This window comes from Oncorhynchus clarkii, chromosome 30 (assembly GCF_045791955.1).
Source record: "Oncorhynchus clarkii lewisi isolate Uvic-CL-2024 chromosome 30, UVic_Ocla_1.0, whole genome shotgun sequence".
Lineage (NCBI taxonomy): Eukaryota > Metazoa > Chordata > Actinopteri > Salmoniformes > Salmonidae > Oncorhynchus > Oncorhynchus clarkii.
Genome location: NC_092176.1, coordinates 30,511,391 through 30,525,646, shown reverse-complemented (window position 1 = coordinate 30,525,646; position 14,256 = coordinate 30,511,391). Strand labels below are relative to the sequence as shown.

The window sequence follows — 14,256 nt, the reverse complement described above, 5'->3', positions numbered from 1 at the left end:
GATCTTCCGGACTATGTTACTAGCCTTTCCCTGTCTGTGCTGTTGCCCTTTTGGACCCCTGTGTATGACCTACTGCCTACCCCTGGACCCAGCTACCTGCCTCCTCTTGTGGTCCTTTGCAATAAACACCTGTTGCACCGTGCGCTTGAAACCAGCTCTCTGTCTCCCCTTGTGTTCATTACAGTCACTGCATGGTGAGAGGTTAGCATGTTTTGGGGGTATGATATTTGTGCCTTCAACTTTTTCACTCATCATTATTCCTGATTAATTCAGGATTATCTGTAATCATAGTAGCCTTCACATTAACATATAAATGTTTATAATATAACATTCTATTCTTATCTACAATAAGTGACTCCAAAATGACACAATACATAATTTACCATTCAATTCTATTGGGCAAACAGCAAATGCCTCCAAGTTTGTAGAATCACAAGCTAGATGTAGTCATTGTGTTCTAGGAATATGGGACCAAATAAGAAACTTTCGACCACCTTAATACACATATAAATGAATACTTTTGGGCCCACAAAATGGGGGACTACAGTTGAAGTCATAAGTTTACATACACTTGGAGTCATTAAAACTTGTTTTTCAACCACTCCACAAATTTCTTGTTAACAAACTATAGTTTTGGCAAGTCAGTGAGGACATCTACGTTGAGCATGACGCAAGTAATTTTTCAAACAATTGTTAACAGACAGATTATTTCACTTATAATTCACTGTATCACAATTCCAGTGGGTCAGAAGTTTACATACACTAAGCTGACAGCTTGGAAAATTCCAGAAAATGATGTCATGGCCTTAGAAGCTTCTGATAGGCTAATTGACATCATTTGAGTCAATTGGAGGTGTACCTGTGGATGTATTTCAAGGCCAACCTTCAAATTCAGTGCCTCTTTGCTTGATATCATGAGAAAATCTAAATAAATCAGCCAAGACATCAGAAAAAAAAGTGTAGACCTTCACAAGTGTGGTACATCCTTGGGAGCAAATGCCTGAAGGTACCACGTTCATCTGTACAAACAATAGTATGCAAGTATAAACACCATGGGACCACGCAGCCGTCATACCGGTCAGGAAAGAGATGCATTCTGTCTTCTAGAGATTAATGTACTTTGGTGCGAAAAGTGCAAATCAATCCCATAACAACAGCAAAGGACCTTGTGAAGATGCTGGAGGAAACCGGTACAAAAGTATCTATATCCACAGTAAAATGAGTCCTATATCGACATAACCTGAAAGGCCGCTCAGCAAGGAAGAACCCACTGCTCCAAAACTGCCATAAAAAGCCAGACTACGGTTTGCAACTGGACATGGGGATAAAGTACCTTTTGGAGAAATGTCCTCTGGTCTGATGAAACAAAAATAGAACGGTTTGGCCATAATGACCATCGTTATGTTTGGAGGAAAAAGGGGGATGCTTGCAAGCCGAAGAACACCATCCCAACCGTGAAGCATGGGGGTGGCAGCATCATGTTGTGGGAGTGCTTTGCTGCAGGAGGGACTGGTGCATTTCACAAAATAGATGGCATTATTATGAGGGAAAATTAGGTGGATACAGTGGGGCAAAAAAGTATTTAGTCAGCCACCAATTGTGCAAGTTCTCCCACTTAAAAAGATGAGAGAGGCCTGTAATTTTCATCATAGGTACACTTCAACTATGACAGACAAAATGAGAAAAAAATCCAGAAAATCACATTGTAGGATTTTTACTGAATTTATTTGCAAATTATGGTGGAAAATAAGTATTTGGTCAATAACAAAAGTTTGTTATTTGTTTGTTTTAGTTGGTCAGGACGTGAGTTGGGTGGGCATTCTATGTTTAGTGTTTCTAGGTTGGTTTTCTGTGTTCAGCCAAGTATGGTTCTCAATCAGAGAAAGGTGTCATTAGTTGTCTCTGATTGAGAATCATACTTAGGTAGCCTGGGTTTCACTGTTGTTTTGTGGGTGATTGTTTCCGTGTCTGTGTTTGTTCGCCACACGGTACTGTTTCGGTGTTGTTCACGTTTATTGTTTTGTATTCATTGAGTGTTCAGTTTATGTTTTTAAATAAACAACCATGGACACTTACCATGCTGCATCTTGGTCCGATCCTTGCAACACCTCTTCAGAGGAAGAGGAGGAAAACCTTTACAGACCCACTGGGAATGTGATGAAATAAATAAAAGCTGAAATAAATCATTTTCTCTACTATTATTCTGACTTTTCAAATTCTGACACTTAAAATAAAGTGGTGATCCTAACTGACATAAGACAGGGAATTTTTACTAGGATTAAAAGTCAGGAATTGTGAAACTGCGTTTAAATGTATTTGGCTAAGGTGTATGTAAACTTCTGACTTCAACTGTATGTACAAGAAGTGGTGTAATTTCAAAACGGTTCACTCAGTATGGATGAAAATACCCTCAAATTAAAGCTGACAGTCTGCACTTTAACCTCATAGTCATTGTATCATTTAAATTCCAAAGTGCTGGAGTACAGAGCCAAAATAACAACAATTGTATCTGGACAATATAACTTTTTTTAATATCTTTAGAAAGAAATCACATAATACCATATTTGACAGCAAAATAATTTGTATCTGATATTTTATTATTATTCATCCAAATACATTAGTCTGTAATTTTCGCAATATTTTTTTTAAATAGTTTTATTTTTGTAAATAAATATTGCTTAAAAATGTTACCGTGCTGTTTCATTAGGTATTTCTCTATTCACTAAGTCAGACATAATCACTTTTACCATGTAACCTCATAAATACCCGGTAAACAGACTGTAAACTGAGTCATCCTGATTTTACACAGTCATCTCCTTAAGTCTCCACCCCTTCCCCTTTGTCTTACAGCATAAAGAGAGAAGGAACCACAATGTACCTGCATCACCATAGTGGGACAACGTGACAACAGAACCTTCCTCCTTCTAGCAGGCATACTGTAGTAGAACGACAGGAAACGCTTGGTTTCTTCTGCACCATTCTGCTTCTGTAGGTGTACTGATAGCACCCTACCATCTACTAAACCTGCCAACCAACCTTCAGTTCCCATCACCTCTCCTTCCACCTGCAGAGAGAGAGAAAAAGAAATCACCTTAAGAAAGGGAGAGAAGGCAGTTATCATGGATACAAGGAAGCACCTGTGTTCCCTGGCCCGTATGTTGCTGCCTGCCCTGGGCTTTGTCCTCATCTGTGTGGGGGCCTACCTGATGTCCCTCCACAATGTCTACAACAGCTCCCTGTGTTACATCCTGGCCTACGTCCTCATTGCCTTTGGCTTGAGTTGCCTCCTCAGCGGGGTCTTCTGGACCATCTGCCATGGCATGAAGAGGAAGAGGCAGAGGAGCAGGAGCCACCACATCGCTGCACACATCCATGTCTACACCGTTGACAGGTAAGCCTCTGCTCTCTCACTCACCTGGGGACAGATTCAATTAATGCTTGAATTACTTATATACTCAACAAAAAAGATAGAAATGCAACATGCAACAATTTCAAAGTTTGTACCGAGTAACAGTTCATATGAGGAAATCAGTCAATTGAAACACATTAATTAGTCCCTAATCTATGGATTTCACAACTGGGAATAAAGATATGCATCTGTTGGGAAACAGATACCTAAAAAAAAAGTGGCCTCACAATGTGCCTCAGAACAATACCTTGGATCTTTTATTTCAGCTCATGAAACATTGGACCAACACTTTACATGATGTGTTTATATTTTTTCTCATTGTATATCATTCATATTTTCCATTTATTGAATAATTAATTTGAGACTTTTACAGAGACTGGTGCAGTGGTAGTACATTGAATTATCAACAGTCAGGTGCATTGCATCTATATATTCCTATTATGTACACAAGACTATGGGTTAGTGCATTGCCGGATAGCTGTCAAAATGTTTATAAACTGAACTCATAATAGGGTTTCTTAACACTTACATATGATATTTGTTGTATAATGTACTGTACGCCTCATTCCTTTCAACAACACACCTGGAATGTGTCTGTTGTTCTCTCCAGACCCAGCTTCCACCTTCCTTCATATGAGGAGTCTCAGCACAACCACACCTCTGCTACTGCAGCTGCAGCTTACTCTGTGCCGGGGCTCTCTGAAGACGGCCTGAGGTTCAATCTGGCCCCCCCTCTGTACACCCAGGACATCTCTGAGGCCCCAGACGACACCTTCAACCATGAAGAACCACCTGCTTACTCTGAGATGGCCATGCAGCTGCACAGTGAGCCACAGGGGCTTCCACAGCAACCAGAACATTCCGGTTTGGACAGAGTTCCATGTTCTGAGCTGGACGGTCGATAGGTGGTGGACTCTGGAAGGTGATGACGTCACCTTTGTGTACTGTTTAAAACGAGTGTCTCCCTTCCTGACCTTTGACCTCTGATCTTTCAGGAGATGTAAACTACATGGCCCTTTCTGCTCAGAGAGAGGTATGGCAGCAAAGCCTGCTGCTCCTGGCATCATGGTTTTCTGGAGAACGGAGACAGGTGGGAGTGATAGCTAGGAATGAGACTGTCTTGAGCTTTTGCTGAGACCTGAGATACTATGTGACTGAAAACATCTTTGCTGTTTCACATGTGGCTGAACGGTAGTAACCAATAGCAACAGGTCGTACAGTGAGCTACAGGTTGATCAAGACAAATGTCTACAGAATGCTAGTGAAGGATGACAGTCTAGGTATGGATGTCTCTATAAATCTGATGCACTTTAAAAAACAAAGACCTGCTTGTTTTTGCTCGTTGTTGGATGTGACTCTGAGTGCAGTATTGGAACACTATATATACAAAAGTATGTGGACACCCCTTCATGTTAGTGGATTTGGCTATTTCAGCCACACTCGTTTCTGACAGGTGGATAGGATGTCACCTTTCCAACAAGTCAGCTGCTCAAATGTCTTCCCTGCTAGCCTCTTACGTATTGTTGTTCCTGTACAGGAACCAAAATCAGCGGAAATTTCAGAGCGCCACCTGTAGAACTCGATAAAACTCAAACTTTCATTAAAACACACATGCAAGGTACTCAATTAAAGCTACACTCGTTGTGAATCTAGCCAACATGTCAGATTTGTAAAATGCTTTTCGGCGAAAGCATGAGAAGCTATTATCTGATAGCATGCACCCCCCGAAATACCTGAACGAGACCTAAACAAAAGATTTAGCGGTAGCCGGCGCTAAACAAAACGCAGAAATAAAATATAAAACATTCATTACATTTGACGAGCTTCTTTGTTGGCACTCCTATATGTCCCATAAACATCACAATTGGGTCTTTTTCCCGATTAAATCCGTCAAAGTATGCCCAAAATGTCCATTTATGAAGGCCGTCTGATCCAAGGAAAATTCACCTTTACAAGACGCAACGTCACTTTTTAAAATTAAAAAAGTTGCCTATAAACTTTTACAAATCACTTCAAACTACTTTTGTAAACCAACTTTAGGTATTAATAAACGTTAATAATCTATCAAATTGATCACAGGGCGATCTGTATTCGATAGCAGCAAGTCTTGAAATCATCGTCCATTTTTTTAACTTTCATAATTTCCTGGGTGCACCCCAAGACAGGAAGTGCCTATACGTCATCCCACCAAGGATAAACTTGCAATGAAATGCCAGTACTGGCAACATCGTGTGGAAGCTGTATGTGTTGTAAACGGAACCTCATCTATTTTCTATCGCCTTAGACAATTCAAAGACTGGCGGATGAATATTTTTTTTGTGTTTTTGGTGAACAGTTTTCCCTGGGATTTTTACTCCTGAACACGTTCTGTTATAGCCACAGACATGATTTAACCAGTTTTAGAAACTTCAGAGTGTTTTCTATACACATACTTATCATATGCATATACTATATTCCTGGCATGAGTAGCAGGACTTTGAAATGTTGCGCGATTTTTTTTAAAAAGTTGCGAAAAGCTGCGAGAATTCGCATCATCCGTAACAGCCTAAGATCACCATGCGCAATGCCAAGCGACGGCTGGAGTGGTGTAAAGCTCGCCGCCTTTGGACTCTGGAGCAGTGGAAACGCGTTCTCTGGAGTGATGAATCACACTTAACCGTCTGGTAGTCCAACGGACGAATCTGGGTTTGGTGGATGCCAGGAGAACGCTACCTGCCCCGAAGCACAGTGCCAACTGTAAAGTTTGGTGGAGGAGGAATAATGGTCTGGGGCTGTTTTCAGGGTTCCTAGCATACAATGACATTCTAGACGATTCTGTGCTTCCATCTTTGTGGCAACAGTTTGGGTAAGGCCCTTTCCTGTTTCAGTATGACAATGCCCCCGTGCACAAACGAGGTCCATACAGAAATGGTTTGTCGAGGTTCGTTGTGGCGGAACTTGACTGGCCTCCACAGAGCCCTAACCTCAACCCCACTGATCACCTTAGGGATGAATTGGAACGCCGACTGTGATTCTCTGTGAATCTGTTACATCTGCCCAGTTGAAACTTTTTCCACATTCATGTACTTTTCACAACAATCAAACTCATCAATAAAAGAGGGGCTGAAGATTTAAGGCTCAGATTACGTAACTTGATAAACACACACACACGCAGCCTCTAGTCGGCTCATTCAAACCCTCTGCCCTCCACTGCAACACACGCAGCCTCTAGTCGGCTCATTCAAACCCTCTGCTCTCCACTGCAACACACGCAGCCTCTAGTCGGCTCATTCAAACCCTCTGCAACACACCCAGCCTCTAGTCGGCTCATTCAGACCCTCTGCTCTCCACTGCAACACACGCAGCCTCTAGTCGGCTCATTCAGACCCTCTGCTCTCCACTGCAACACACCCAGCCTCTAGTCGGCTCATTTAAACCTTTGCAACTTATTCCAACATTGTCGTTGTTGTTGTTGTAATGAGACTCCTTCAGTCATCCTCAGGCCACTTGGTAACATAAAGGTTGTTGAACACACTGTTGTGAACACATACACACATCTGGGGTTAAGGTTGGTCTAATTCCTGAGCTCAAAGCGTAATGGCTGCTGTTTACTGGCCACCAGTGTCTTTTAACCCTGCTAAGTTAGGTACCTGGCCACAGACAGATAAAGTGTCCAGAGTTCATGAAAGGGAATCAGCCTTTTACAATCTTACGTCTGTCTGTATCCGAAAGGAAACAATGTCATGTACTCACATTTTACGACTGCAATAAAAGCCATTATGCAATCAAAGTCTAGTCTTTTTTTCTGAGACTGTATGGCACACACACACTCAAGATATTCACCACAATAACTTCACAATTGACCTTGTCACAAACAAGGAGCATTTGAACAGGGCATGAGGAAGCCAATACACTAACCATATAAAGATGTAGCCTGAGGTAGATAACTACTGATGTTGGTTATGACAGTCTTGTACAGAGCAGGAATCCAGAATGGTTACAGAGCAGGAATCCAGAATGGTTACAGAGCAGGAATCCAGAACGGATACAGAGCAGGAATCCAGAATGGTTACACAACAAGAATCCAGAATGGTTACAGAGCAGGAATCCAGAATGGTTACAGAGCAGGAATCCAGAATGGTTACAGAGAAGGAATCCAGAATGGTTACAGAGCAGGAATCCAGAATGGTTACAGAGAAGGAATCCAGAATGGTTACAGAGCAGGAATCCAGAATGGTTACAGAGCAGGAATCCAGAATGGTTACAGAGAAGGAATCCAGAATGGTTACAGAGCAGGAATTCAGAATGGTTACAGAGCAGGAATTCAGAACGGTTACAGAGCAGGAATCCAGAATGGTCACAGAGCAGGAATCCAGAATGGTTACAGAGCAGGAACCCAGAATGGTTACACAACAGGAATCCAGAATGGTTACAGAGCAGGAATCCAGAATGGTTAGAGCAAAAATGCAGAATGGATACAGAGCAGGAATCCAGAATGGTTACAGAGCAGGAATCCAGAATGGTTACAGAGAAGGAATCCAGAATGGTTACAGAGAAGGAATCCAGAATGGTTACAGAGTAGGAACCCAGAATGGTTACACAACAGGAATCCAGAATGGTTACAGAGCAGGAATCCAGAATGTTTACAGAGCAAGAATCCAGGATGGATACAGAGCAGGAATCCAGAATGGTTACAGAGCAGGAATCCAGAACGGTTACAGAGCAGGAATCCAGAACGGTTACAGAGCAGGAATCCAGAATGGTTACAGAGCAGGAATCCAGAATGGTTACAGAGAAAGAGTTATTGACATCACCTTGTTCTAATGTAGTTATTGACATCAGCCTTGTTCTAATGTAGTTATTGACATCAGCCTTGTTCTAATGCAGTTATTGACATCAGCCTTATTCTAATGTAGTTATTGACATCAGCCTTGTTCTAATGCAGTTATTGACATCAGCCTTGTTCTAATGCAGTTATTGACATCAGCCTTGTTCTAATGTAGTTATTGACATCAGCCTTGTTCTAATGCAGTTATTGACATCAGCCTTGTTCTAATGCAGTTATTGACATCAGCCTTGTTCTAATGCAGTTATTGATATCAGCCTTGTTCTAATGCAGTTATTGACATCAGCCTTGTTCTAATGCAGTTATTGCCATCAGCCTTGTTCTGTTCAATGTTCTCTACCTTTAAAGCACTCTAAATACCTAGATTCATGTTACGTTATTCAGACCAATGAGAATTAGCACCTTTAAAGCCAATTATTTAAGAATACTATTTTTGCAGATAGAACATTATAATTTGAAGGTCACACAGTTGTAAATACAGCTGATCTGGTCTGGGTCAGGAGAACACATGTCATAATCTGAATAAATTAAACCTGAATAAATAAGTCTGAAAGTGATACAGGTGGGTGGATATTTCTCTAGACACAAGTAAGGATACACACAATACACATGTATTACACAATTCCATATGACAGTTGGAACACACATGAACAGTCCTAAGCCCACTAAAGATGAAGGAAAATAACCATATTGTAGCCACAAGCCAGTCTGTCTTTGGACAACCCTTTTCACACTATCCTGTCTACCCGAACCATACTGATGGCTCAGATATTTTCTCTTCACATCCTTTCCAGCATCAAGGTTCCAGCGACTAAGAAGCTGCATAACACAGTACAGTTCGGCTCAGCAGGATGAGAAGGATACTAAATGGAGGTGAATAACACTACCTACTAATATTCCCAGTAACAGAAGGGACTCAGTAAAAAGACATTACACACAAAAGATACACATTTATTTGGATAAAAAACTAAAACAAATGAAATACATCTATGGCAAAAACAGTCTGTCTAATGAAGAGCAGAACAACTAAACGTGGTGGTAGCCCCTTTGGAACATGAAGTTGTTAACAGATACCACCTCGACTCACCTGTAGCCCAGCACATTAACTCTGTACCGGTACCCCTGGTTATAGCCTCGATATTGTTCTTTTATTGTGTTACTTAAAAATATATATATTTATTGAACTGCATTGTTGGTTAAGGGCTTGTAAGTAAGCATTTCACGGTAAGGTCTACATCTGTTGTATTCGGGGCATGTATGGTGTATGAAAAATGGACTTCTCCCTTTTAATTCAGTCTGTCAACTTTATAATGATCACACACACACACACACACACACACACACACACACACACACACACACACACACACACACACACACACACACACACACACACACACACACACACACACATCCAGAAAATACAACTTTCATAACAGAAACCTTATATGAACAAATGTTGTTTATCAACAGCTGAAAGAAACAGTTTGCTTCTTTTCTTTGCAGACTACATAATATCTTACATTTTGAGAGAGAGAGAGAGAGAGAGAGAGAGAGAGAGAGAGAGAGAGAGAGAGAGAGAGAGGGAGAGAGAGAGAGAGAGAGAGAGAGAGAGAGGGAGAGAGAGAGAGAGAGAGAGAGAGAGAGAGAGAGAGAGAGAGAGAGAGGGAGAGAGGGAGAGAGAGAGGGAGAGAGAGAGAGAGAGAGGGAGAGAGGGAGAGAGGGAGAGAGAGAGGGAGAGAGAGACAGAGAGAGAGAGAGAGAGAGAGAGAGAGAGAGAGAGGGAGAGAGAGAGAGGGAGAGAGAGAGAGAGAGAGAGAGAGAGAGAGAGAGAGAGAGAGAGAGAGAGAGAGAGAGAGAGAGAGAGAGAGAGAGAGAGAGAGAGAGAGAGAGAGAGAGAGGGAGAGAGAGACAGAGAGAGAGAGAGAGAGAGAGAGAGAGAGAGAGAGAGAGAGAGAGAGAGAGAGAGAGAGAGAGAGAGGGAGAGAGAGAGAGAGAGAGAGAGAGAGAGAGAGAGAGAGAGAGGGAGAGAGGGAGAGAGGGAGAGAGAGAGGGAGAGAGAGAGAGAGAGAGGGAGAGAGAGAGAGAGAGAGAGAGAGAGAGAGAGAGAGAGAGAGAGAGGGAGAGAGAGAGAGAGAGAGAGAGAGAGAGAGAGAGAGAGAGAGAGAGAGAGAGAGAGAGAATACATGTAGCTCTTGCTTACTATTGGCCCCAGGTGTGGCAACAAGCAGGACGGTGTGGCCTTAGGGACTTGGCCATAGATGTTTGTGTGTGTTTGTGGGGGGAACACTCAGGTGGTGTGTGTGTGTGTGTGTGTGTGTGTGTGTGTGTGTGTGTGCGTGTTTGTGGGGGGAGCACTCAGGTGGTATGTGTGTGTGTGTGTGTGTGTGCGTGCGTGCGTGCGTGTGTGTGTGTGTGTGTGTGCAGTGGAGCAGAGCTCAGGTGATGACAGTGGGGCCGCGGTGTCCTGTCCTCTCGTGGATGTCAGAGATCTTCAGGGCGATGGCGATGAGGGGACCCAGCACCGCCTGGGACACAGAACACACACTGCTTTATACACACTTCACACAATACACACATACTGGCGATGAGGGGACCCAGCACCGCCTAGGACACAGAACACACACTGCTTTATACACACTTCACACAATACACACATACTGGCGATGAGGGGACCCAGCACCGCCTGGGACACAGAACACACACTGCTTTATACACACTTCACACAATACACACATACTGGTGATGAGGGGAACCAGCACCGCCTGGGACACAGAACACACACTGCTTTATACACACTTCACACAATACGCACATACTGGCGATGAGGGGACCCAGCACCGCCTGGGACACAGAACACACACTGCTTTATACACACTTCACACAATACACACATACTGGCGATGAGGGGACCCAGCACCGCCTGGGACACAGAACACACACTGCTTTATACACACTTCACACAACACACACATACTGGCGATGAGGGGACCCAGCACCGCCTAGGACACAGAACATACACTGCTTTATACACACTTCACACGATAAACACATTACATTACTGTAGAGACTCTGAAAGGATGCACATGTTCAAATAAGTGTTGATACAATGTCACATTTCCTGTTGCTGCAGGATTATTTTGCTGCAATAGCAAACTGGCTCAATTAAAGATCCTACATCGGTAACCATCATAGAAGCCACTATAAACTAATACAGAAAGTAACCAAGGAAACAACAAGCGTCATGAATCAAGACCAATCAACAGTTTACTACCAAGTCCCTTCTCTTCACTTTGGACTCTCTGTCCGATGTCCTGGCCAGAAAGGAGCTCTGCAAAGAATTTAATCCATTATCAGTGTGTTAAAAAGCCAGTCAACTCCAGGCTAACTTTATACTGTCCAGCAGCACCTTAGTATCCACTGACAGTTCAACAGTCTCTGATTCAGAGGGGTCGGGTTAAATGCAGAAGACACATTTCAGTTGAGAACATTCAGTTGGACAACTGACTAGGTACCTCCCTTCCCTTTCCCTTTCTCTATTGTGTTGGCGCAACTCACAACCTGAAGTTACCTGTTAAGTGAGGTAACCATAGAGATAAGCCACAGCTTGCGTCATGACTACAGATTCAACGGTATAGTGGTTTCCTGGCCTTGTTCAAAGCGGTTTGTGAGAGAATGTTTACATGGAACTGATCAATCTAATCAAGGCCAGCGGTGTTTCATCATAACAGATCACTGAGAACTAAGCCTTGGCATCAAAACAGCACACACCTCTATACTGACTAATACTGTGAACCACAATGTGATACTGACTAATACTGTGAACCACACTGTGATACTGACTAATACTGTGAACCACAATGTGATACTGACTAATACTGTGAACCACAATGTGATACTGACTAATACTGTGAACCACAATGTGATACTGACTAATACTGTGAACCACAATGTGATACTGACTAATACTGTGAACCACAATGTGATACTGACTAATACTGTGAACCACAATGTGATACTGACTAATACTGTGAACCACAATGTGATACTGACTAATACTGTGAACCACAATGTGATACTGACTAATACTGTGAACCACAATGTGATACTGACTAATACTGTGAACCACAATGTGATACTGACTAATACTGTGAACCACAATGTGATACTGACTAATACTGTGAACCACAATGTGATACTGACTAATACTGTGAACCACAATGTGATACTGACTAATACTGTGAACCACAATGTGATACTGACTAATACTGTGAACCACAATGCGATACTGACTAATACTGTGAACCACAATGTGATACTGACTAATACTGTGAACCACAATGCGACACTGACTAATACTGTGAACCACAATGTGATACTGACTAATACTGTGAACCACAATGTGATACTGACTAATACTGTGAACCACAATATGATACTGACTAATACTGTGAACCACAATGTGATACTGACTAATACTGTGAACCACAATGTGATACTGACTAATACTGTGAACCACAATGTGATACTGACTAATACTGTGAACCACAATGTGATACTGACTAATACTGTGAACCACAATGTGATACTGACTAATACTGTGAACCACAATGTGATACTGACTAATACTGTGAACCACAATGTGATACTGACTAATACTGTGAACCACAATGTGATACTGACTAATACTGTGAACCACAATGTGATACTGACTAATACTGTGAACCACAATGTGATACTGACTAATACTGTGAACCACAATAAGACAAAACCAACAGACAAACGAAAAAGGATACTGACTAATACTGTGAACCACAATGTGATACTGACTAATACTGTGGCATGGTTAAAGTACACTACCAGTCAAACACAATATGATACTGACTAATACTGTGGCATGGTTAAAGTACACTACCAGTCAAACACAATATGATACTGACTAATACTGTGGCATAGTTAAACTACACTACCAGTCAAACACAATGTGATACTGACTAATACTGTGGCATGGTTAAAGTACACTACCAGTCAAACACAATATGATACTGACTAATACTGTGGCATGGTTAAAGTACACTACCAGTCAAACACAATATGATACTGACTAATACTGTGGCATGGTTAAAGTACACTACCAGTCAAACACAATGTGATACTGACTAATACTGTGGCATAGTTAAACTACACTACCAGTCAAACACAATGTGATACTGACTAATACTGTGGCATGGTTAAAGTACACTACCAGTCAAACACAATATGATACTGACTAATACTGTGGCATGGTTAAAGTACACTACCAGTCAAACACAATATGATACTGACTAATACTGTGGCATAGTTAAACTACACTACCAGTCAAACACAATGTGATACTGACTAATACTGTGGCATGGTTAAAGTACACTACCAGTCAAACACAATATGATACCGACTAATACTGTGAACCGCAATATGATACTGACTAATACTGTGGCACGGTTAAACTACACTACTGGTCAAACACAATATGATACTGACTAATACTGTGGCACGGTTAAACTACACTACCAGTCAAACACAATATGATACTGACTAATAATGTGGCATGGTTAAACTACACTACCAGTCAAACACAATATGATACTGACTAATACTGTGGCATGGTTAAAGTACACTACCAGTCAAACACAATATGATACTGACTAATACTGTGAACCACAATATGATACTGACTAATACTGTGGCATAGTTAAACTACACTACCAGTCAAACACAATATGATACTGACTAATACTGTGGCATGGTTAAAGTACACTACCAGTCAAACACAATATGATACTGACTAATACTGTGAACCACAATATGATACTGAATAATACTGTGGCATAGTTAAACTACACTACCAGTCAAACACAATGTGATACTGACTAATACTGTGGCATAGTTAAACTACACTACCAGTCAAACACAATATGATACTGACTAATACTGTGGCATAGTTAAACTACACTACCAGTCAAACACAATATGATACTGACTA

At 41.7% G+C, this 14,256-nt stretch overlaps 2 protein-coding genes across 2 annotated transcripts in view; one reads left to right on the top strand and one right to left on the bottom strand.

The window, feature by feature from the left end:
- The first annotated feature begins 3,119 nt into the window (after positions 1 to 3,119).
- LOC139389370 (transmembrane protein 252-like) lies at positions 3,120 to 4,314 on the top strand. Its single transcript, XM_071136084.1, has 2 exons — positions 3,120 to 3,391; positions 4,020 to 4,314. Exons 1-2 carry the CDS (start codon positions 3,120 to 3,122, stop codon positions 4,312 to 4,314), a joined length of 567 nt encoding a protein of 188 aa, XP_070992185.1.
- Positions 4,315 to 10,530: 6,216 nt separating this feature from the next.
- LOC139389626 (phosphoglucomutase-like protein 5) overlaps positions 10,531 to 14,256 on the bottom strand; it is a 47,800-nt gene continuing 44,074 nt past the window's right edge. The window contains exon 11 of the mRNA XM_071136483.1: positions 10,531 to 10,762. Within this exon, the coding sequence (XP_070992584.1) occupies positions 10,673 to 10,762 (90 nt within the window). The 3' untranslated portion in view covers positions 10,531 to 10,672. The remainder of the gene's footprint in view (positions 10,763 to 14,256) is intronic.